The following is a 9,173-nucleotide window of genomic DNA, read 5'->3' as shown; positions in this document are numbered from 1 at the left end:
AAAGAGTTTAAGGCATATATAAAAAATGTGGAGGGATTTCAGGGAAGAGAAGTTCCAAACCTTAAGATCCATCACAGTAAAAGTGTGATTATGACATCAGTAAGCACATAATGGAAATAATCCTAAAGATCAAGAGGGCTGTGTGTATACAGAAGGTAGGGAACAGGTCTGGAACATAGCCAGGACCAACACAACTGAATGCTTAAAAAAACACTAGTGCTAATCTGAAGTCAGTGTGCCATCTTTGAGGTAGCCAACGTATAGCATGCAGAGCAGGCCTTATATCAGTGGTTTTCAAACTTTAGCAACCCAAGGACCCCCATTTTAATTTACAATTTTTCACAGACCCCCAACGTGCCATCCCTGCCTCACCTCTTTCCACCCCTGCTCCACCCCTGCTCCTCCTCTTCCCCTGCCTCTTTCACCTCCTCCCCCAAGTGCAACCCATCCCTGCTTCTCCCATTCCCTCCCAGCACCTCCTGCATGCCACTGAACAGCTGTTCAACAGCGTGCAGAAGGCACTGGGAGGTAAGGGGTGGAGTTGATCAGAGGGGCCAACAGCCCCAGAAATGACTTGCGAACCACTTGGAGTACCCTCGCAGATCCTCAGGGGTTTGCGGACCCCAGTTTGAGAACGCCTGCCTTTATATGATCTAATTCAAACAAGTGAGAGAGCCTACTACTGCATCTTTAACAGGCTACAAGCAATAGAGTAGATCTACTAAAAGTGCTATAGTATGGAAATTACAAAAACTGAGCTTTTTAGTCACAGGGACGTGTTGTTGCAAGTCATTACAGAATAAATGAAGGCACAATTGATATCATCTTACCTCAATACATAGAGTGTATGTATTTTAATATAATTAACGCATCTGACGGAGTGGGTATTCACCCACGAAAGCTCATGCTCCAATACATTTGTTAGTCTATAAGGTGCCACAGAACTCTGCTACTTTTACAGATCCAGACTAACACGGCTGCTCCTTGGATACAGTAATACTTTGAGAATCCTTCAAGTACTACAGTGAAAAGGTTACGCAATCTCAGCAGTAAACTAAACCGAACTAATCAAATGTCATAAAACACAGATATATATTAGCTTTGGGATTCATGTTACTCATTTTCAAAAATGATTTTATTTTATAAAAAGTGGCATTTTCCAGTACATCATCAAAGCCTGCAATGAATGTTGAGCTACCATAGGAATGATCAGTTTTACAGTACACTGCTGCCCCCTGGCTTGAGTATAAAACAAGACTGTATGTTTACTAGTGCACATGGTATCAGTAACTGACATATTTTAGAGAGATTGTTTATAAATCAAATCCAATTTTCATTACCATAAATCAAAAACTGTGGGTAGAAGTATAGTATTGCCAAATTCAACATGAGTTAGTGTGTGCAGATCACTGTAAAAAAATTTTCGCTGCCATTTTTATATCACAAAATAGATCAAAAGAAGATGTAATAAACCTGTATAAGATATCATTATTGGTCACTGCACATCAGCAAACTTACTTGTGCAGTCCTAATACAGTCACACAATATGATTTCAATGCATCCTTGTATTTCATTACTGGATGTCTCTATTCATAACTGTGTGCCAGTTCTGTTTCACTGGTATTTTTTTCGATTAGCATGGCTTCTTCCCTTTCTCTTTAATATTTTTTATTTAAAAATTAAAAAAATCTGTTATTTTTATATTTTAAGACTATATTCCAGATATCAGATAAAATGATGATAAAAAAATCTACACAATGCCAAAATCTGCCCTCACCTTCACCCCTTCTCATCCTACTGACTTCAGAAGGGTTATATGTGGTGAACATAAGCCTATAAATTGTCTACTAAACTTTGGCTTCCTACTGGAATATTTTGTAAACAAAACCAATCCCATTCTCTGGGATTTACTGTGGGAAACCCAGATCGCTTGTTGTCCCTGGCTGAATGTCAGTTTTCTTCTCTTCAGAGACAGATGAAGGAATATTACCTAGGGAATTGTAAAATCTAAGAAATCAGTCAGAGCTCTTCGTCTTCCTAAGCAATTAAAAACTTTGTTAGTACATTATTGCCTTTACTGCAGGTTACCAGTTCAAATTCTGTCAAGGCTGGTACTGCATAAAAGTTGTTACTATCTACTGGCTAGTCAAAGGCCTCTGTGAAATGAGCTGCTGGTCTCATTCCACTATCAGAGACATCTAGGTCACAATAGATACTCTTATTGTCAAATCCAGAAGAAAGGCCAAAGACTCTAACCTATCATTCCTATGTCTGGTTTTCTGATTAGGATGAACTATGTTGGCAGGGCGATGCAAGGAAGATTGCACACTGCTTGTGCTGTTGATGAGTGTCAAGTTCTTTTTTTTTATAAAAAGAAACCTGAAGTCTCTGCAGTTGTCAGCTTGCCATCTTTCAAAAGCAACCTGTTAGCACAAAGACTTAAACCTGCTGTAAGTGACCAGCAGTTGAGGTTTTTCCACAGGTGGGGCAACACTCCATTGCCATGAAGCTGGTGTAGACTTCTTGCTGGGGTGGAAGGAGATGTGGCCACGGTATCTTGTGCTCCAGCTATTCCTGCCAGTGTGGTGACCCTGAGGGATCTGTCACAAACGAGTGTAAATTAGAACAGTAACTAAGAACTGAGCCCTCTGTGTAGCAGGCAAAAATAAAATCCAAGACTTGAACACACTCAAATATAAGGGAAGTTTGAATGTGTATCCAAACTGTGTGGTTTAGGCCTATTTCTAATTTTAGCTTTAAAATGGCTTCATCAAAGTGCACTACAAAATGTATGAACGTCTATATACTATGTATTTGCACTTTAGTATATTATTTTAGATTATAATGTGTGCACATTTTTCATACGCTGCAGATAATTATGGTGCACATGAGTTTCAATATATACTGTATTTATATTTCACTATGGAGTATGTGTTTCACAGCAGTTGCTTGACATTTCTGATATATACTGCACAGAATTCTCATTAGCACCAATGTGAGTTATTAATCAAAATTACTGTGCAAAATCTTTGTCCATTGTTGGACAGGTAGGGGCCAAAATATGCTTTATATTATGCTGGTGAAAACCAGTCATTGACACAAATTTGGAGTTTCCTCAGATTTATTCCAGTATAACTGAAGGTAGAATGGCCCCCTCAAATGTTATAATATTTTGTAATGTATAATGCACAGAAAGTGTGTAGTATAGTAAATATGAACTAGTTATGAGGGCAATAGCAATAAAATACAGCTTGAGGGAGAGTTGACTAATAGGAAAAAAAATTGACTTGAAAAAGTAGCCTCCAGTTTAAAACTGACATAGGGAAAGCGTATGGATATGATTCATGGCCCATGAAATAGTATTTTGTGTTCTCCAACAAACAGAGAGATCTGTTGCTATTAACTGCCAAAGATCTGCCAGTGGGTCACTCTCTTTCTACTAAGTCAGATCTCCCACTAAAGTCAATGGCTTGTACATAGAGCTTCAGGTCTGTAATTAGGGTGACCAGATCTCCCAATTTTATAGGGATAGTCCCAATTTTGGGGTCTTCTTCCTATATAGGCTCCTATTACCCCTCCCACCCCCATCCTGATTTTTCACATTTGCTGTCTAGTCACCCTGTCTGTAATAAAAACCAGTAATATACACTGCCTTGCTGGGTTCAAACACACTTAAAAGACCTACTACCATGGGATGGTGAGGCAAATAGCTAAAAAAGGTTCAAAAATGGTTTTGCTGCTCATATAGATATAAAGTCTACTGCCACTGAAGGCAGTGGGAGCTTTGCTGCTGATCACAACAGGAGCAATATCAGGGACCTAGCACATAACCAAGAATATGAATTACCACATCACTGCTGCAGCAAGAGCATAAGATGATCCTATGACAGGGTGAGGCAGGACTATTCCTCTTTTGTTACAGTATTGTACAATTAGGGACAGATTACAAAAGCCTTGCTTCATCCAGCATTAGTCACTATCAAAGAAAGGAGTCTGTTCCCATTAAAGTGAATGGTAAAGCTGCCACTGATGCAGAATCAAGCCCCAGCTCACTGATGTATTCTAGTAGGTCAATGTCTGTATTCTTTGTATTTATTTCAGACGCTTTTAAACATTTCAACCTGTCTTTGCACACTCATGTTTCCAGTCAGAAGTATTTTAAAAGGTACTTTAAAAAAGGTAGACTTTCAAGTATGGTTCATTTAAAGAAAGTTAGGTCTGCCTGGAGAAACTGCCATCATCAGGTTTTCCTATCTTGTTCTGGGTTCCAGGTAGAGTGAATGGTCCCTTACAATATGTGCTAACTACTTATGTTAAACAATCTGTTTCATTTTGTATTTAGCTGTGACACTCTTGAGTATCTTTCCCAGACCCGAAGAAGAGCTCTATGTGGCTCAAAAGCTTGTCTCTCTCATCAACAGAAGTTGGTCCAATAAAAGATATTAGCTCACTCACCTTGTCTGTCTAATATCCTGGGACTGATGTGGCTACAACTACACTATATAAAGAACTCGTTTCAGGTGAAACAGGTGTGGCCATTTTTGTTGCCTTTCTGAAGTATGTGCATGAAAACTTGGTCATGAGATGTGAAGAATTTAAAATGCAAAATAAGAATTCATTTGAGAGAAACATACCAGATTTTTAAAATAGTTCAGAACAATCAACCATCACATTATTTTTCATACAGTGTACTTAGTGTACAAAACTATTAAGTATTCAGTGGTTTATATTCCTCTCACCCTTTCGATTCAGCCTGCATTTCAGGACTTTCTGTTTCAAAAGGGAAAATGGGACCATCAGCTAAAAGGCTTGAATCACGGTGATGTAAATTCATATATAGGGATTTTTCTCTTATAGACTATGCCATTGAGGATGACTTGGAAACTCCTTAGTATGCAGATTTTAGATAAGATACACTGAAATAACTCCTTTGGGTATGTAAATAATATTTTCTATTAACTGAATTCTACTACATGGTGAGAATTAAGTATTAAAGCAATGTGTCTGTGGTCACAGGAGTCTGTTCTCTCTTTAACATTGTGGCAAGCAAGCAATATAAAGTTAAATTTATTAGATCTTGTCTCTTGGGAATTCTGTTTTTGGCCCACATACTGAATGCAATGTTATGTTATTACAAAATCCATTATAACCTACCAAGTGCATCATAACTAATTTTCTTTTTGTAGTTATTACAGAGTAATAATAAGTTAATGTGCTGTAGTTGCATGATATCATCCTGAATGTGGAACCACCAGAATGAAAAATCCATACCTCTGTACTGAACTTTCCCAAGTTCTCACATTAGGAGGTAGGCCCAGGGATGAGTAGCACTGTAGTGCTAGGGACAAGAAAGAGAATGAAACCAAAAGGGTCTCTGCACAGCTTTGAAGTGAAAAATGTGACCAGTGTTGTGGCCGGACAGCTACCTATGAACCAGAGGATTAGAGAGAGCAACTCAGTCCAAATTTTATAATGGCTTTCATTGGATGGCCTAACAAAAGGGTGAGTTCATCTATGGGCTTTTGAATCTGAATAGTTTATCCTGTTTGTTACAAAGATAAGGATCATTTGCAAGATGTAGATCCAGACCTGACTTCAGATTTTGAAGTTTATGGTTTTCACTTCACGGCTATCTCCCGTTTAAACTTTTTAGGATCACTTCTCATTTTCAGGCTTAAATAAATGAAGCAAAATCATTCCTAGTGTAGCACCATTGGCCTAATGCATTTACTTTAATATAAATGTTGTATCACATTATACATGTAATTTAAAATTTGAATCAATATAATTAATAAAGTTGTTGACAATCATTAGTACTATACAGTGGGAAGCTTCTAGTACAATGTTATTGAAGAAAAGAGAGAGAGGATAACCCACCAGTAATAAATAAAGGCATGCATGTGTTGACCTTCAAATCAAACTGTCAGGAGAGACACTGACAGAATCTTGGTTCTTTCCCATAGATGGACATAAAATTTCACTTGGGAATTTCTGCTACAATTGTGGCAGAAAAATGTGGTTGAACTAGAGCATACAGGGCCGGCTCCAGCGTTTTTGCTTCCCCAAGTGGTGGGGGGGGGAGGAAAAAGCCGTGATCAGTGGCACTTCGGCGGCATCTTTTCTGCCCTGCCACTTCATTCTTCAGCTGCAACCCCCACCGAATTGCCACCAAAGAGCTGGACATGCCGCCCCTGTCCATTGGCCACCCCATGCACCTGCTTGCTGTGCTGGTGTCTGCAGCCGGCCCTGTGCACATCAGAAAGTGGTGATTAGTGGTGTATAAGAGCTTGCTAAATTCAATTTAGGGTTTAAAATAGAGAACAGACACGATATCGAGAGACACATGAGAGGTATGTACAAGAGAGATAATACAGAGAACAAAAGTAACTCCAACCCCTGCCATTTCCAGCACTTTGCTTCTCCCTCACATTATCTCCTACTTCTTGTCTTCAGTCAGACTCTATTCATGCTACCGCTATCTATTACCCACTGTCTCCTCCCTTTCGACCATCCTCTCTGGTTTTGACAATGACTCTCCCTCCTTCTCTTCTCACAATTTCCCTCTCTTCATCGTTGGTGACTTCAATTTTCACCCTGATGTCCAGTTCAACTCTTTATCCTCTTGCCTCTTTACCATCATCTCGTCATATGATCTTCAATCCTGGATCAACTCCTTCTCTCAGGAAAATTGCCATTCCTCCACGGGTGGCATGTGAACTGTCTGTTAGGGGAGGCTAGCCCCCAGCCACTCCCCTTTTGCCCAAGGCCTATCCCCTCCCCATCCCACTGGAGCCCAGAGCACCCTCACTGGAGCCGTCAGCACCCCCCGCCACAGCTGCCCCCAGCACTGGAGTGCCGGGTTGGTGGTGTGCCCCCAGTGCCAGGCCTGCCCCAGCCAGAGCCCCAGCGGAACAGTGGTGAAGCAGGCAGGAAGTGGCCTGGGGGCGGAGTATGGATGGGGCCACCCTGGGCTGTTTGCAGAGGCTCAGCCTCACCTGGCCTGTGATACCCGCTGCCCATGCATTCCTCCAACCTTATCCTTATTGAGTAATATTTTCTCTTGTTCTTTCTACCTACCATTTCATCTCTATTCACACAGCCTGCTTACCCCCTCCCACTTCCCTTCAGCCACCTGGCCCTTCTGTAATTTCCAACCGATCAATACCCTTAATTTATACATCACTCTCAGTCCCCTTCTCTTTGCTCTCAACTTCCACCTCTCTGATTCAGATGCTAGTTCCTTCTACTCTACACACTGGCCTCCACCCGTGACTCCTTTGCTTTGCTTTTCCACCAAAATGTTCATCATTCTTGTCCTCCACTTTGACATACACTCAGCATCTGATTCCTCAGCTCCACCTTTCAAGCTGCACTGCGCACCCCTGAAGAAAATCTCATAACCATGCAGAAGAGGAGGAAAATGGAAAAATAGGAACAAGATGTTCCCTCCTTGCTATTCCTATTTTCTTCCACCTTCCTATTACTTTTCCTTACTTTGAACATCATACTTTCACCTCCTCTTCTCATCTTTTCTTCAATAGAATCCTTCTTTCTTAAGGTTTTCTTAGAAATTAGAAAAAAAATTAAAAGCCTCTTAGCACTACTTCATGAAAACTAGTTCTCCAGTCTGTTGAGTCCACTCATACAGGAACATGCAGTCACTACCTATTATATTACAAAACAAGATGGTGGGGGAAAAAATTAGTAAACATTTATAAATAGTTTTAATTTCCAATTTTTTTCATTAATCTTTAAGCATTTACACAGCATTGCTTCATATTTAATTTTTTCTATTAATTAAACAGGTTTTGTTTAATTGATACTAAATAAAATATTCCAAAAATTTATTCCGTTCAGCATCCGCTTCTTCAATTTCCAACTCATAATGTTTCACGGCAACAAAGTATCGAATAAAGGTATCACCCAGTGCTTCCCTAAGGCACAAATCTCCCTCAAGTGCAGCAAGAGCATCTTCTAGTTTCAAAGGAATTGCTGCAGGTTTCAGCTGCGCAGTCTTCTGGTTCTCTTCTGACACGTCCTGGAAGCTAAGTTTTCTCTTTACTCCATCCAGGCCTGCAGCAATAGTAGCAGCAAGCACCAGGTAGGGGTTTGCTGTAGCTGAACCTAGCCTGTTATCTATCTGAGTGCCTTTTCCACCATGACACTTAATGTTAAAGGCACAGCTATTATCATTAAATGCCCATTTTGCTGTCACAAATTCTTTTGATTCCTTACTATATTTGGAATAGCGTTTACGGCAGCTGACCGTAGGAGCCATCAGGCAGCTGAGAGCTTCGGAATGTACCAAGAGCCCTGCTAGCCAATTCTTTCCAACATCAGTGAGCGCCTGAATCCCCCAATCAACAGAAAACAAATTCTTTTGGCCATTGAAATCCCACAGACTATGTGACAGAATCCCCGAATTGTAGAACCCATTCTCTGTGAAAAAACTTGCAATGTAGTTGTACTTTTTTGCTACTTCTTTAATGCCTGTTTTGAAGGTGAAGGCAGTGTCAGGAGCACCTATGCCAAACTCTGGATGAAAAGAGATCTCCATCTGTCCAGGCCAAGTGGAAGAAGAGAAGCTCTCAATGTTGGCACCAGCGTGATACATTCCTTCAATGAGTTCCTGAATGAAAAGCTGGTCATAGCTATTGAGTATGCTTGCTGCAGGAAAAGATATAGTCTTTGAATTTACAATCTCAGCAATGCCGTAAATACAAAATTCATAGGTGAAGGCAGAGCGCAATGACAAGCCATTGTCCTGAAGTTGGCTCAGCTGTTGTTTGGCAATGTGCCTGGGTGAGGTCAATAGAGGGGTTCCCAGTATAGTGAAGGAATCGCATATCACTCTAGCAGTTTGTTCAATCCATGGTAGAACTCTAAATGTTGATAAATCAGGGCTCAGGAGTATGTCACAATTAAAATTGGTTGCACTTATGTGGTCCACTTCACTGTCCTTAGGATTCAGGGTCAGTTCAAGGTATCCTCTGGGCATGGACACACCATAGATTGCTTTTTCCTAAACAAGGGGGAGAGTAATGGATTACTGAGTCTTTGACAGCTGAACTTTAATCATATTTTACATATATAACATAATATGCCCAAATCTTAAGTAAAGATTTTAGCATTTGGCCAATATGGCCTTTTTCCTCAAAAGAAGCAAAAAGTGC

The 9,173-nt window shown here is 40.3% G+C and overlaps 1 protein-coding gene across 1 annotated transcript in view; it reads right to left on the bottom strand.

Annotated features, from left to right (window-relative positions):
- Positions 1-7,822: 7,822 nt before the first annotated feature.
- The window catches only part of LGSN (lengsin, lens protein with glutamine synthetase domain), a 32,684-nt gene continuing 31,333 nt past the window's right edge, over positions 7,823-9,173 (bottom strand). Inside the window, exon 4 of the mRNA XM_050951633.1 lies at positions 7,823-9,022. Coding sequence (XP_050807590.1) covers positions 7,823-9,022 — 1,200 coding nt within the window. The remainder of the gene's footprint in view (positions 9,023-9,173) is intronic.

This window comes from Gopherus flavomarginatus, chromosome 4 (assembly GCF_025201925.1).
Source record: "Gopherus flavomarginatus isolate rGopFla2 chromosome 4, rGopFla2.mat.asm, whole genome shotgun sequence".
NCBI lineage: Eukaryota > Metazoa > Chordata > Testudines > Testudinidae > Gopherus > Gopherus flavomarginatus.
Note: the sequence above shows the minus strand (reverse complement) of the source record. Positions and strands in the feature narration are given on the sequence as shown.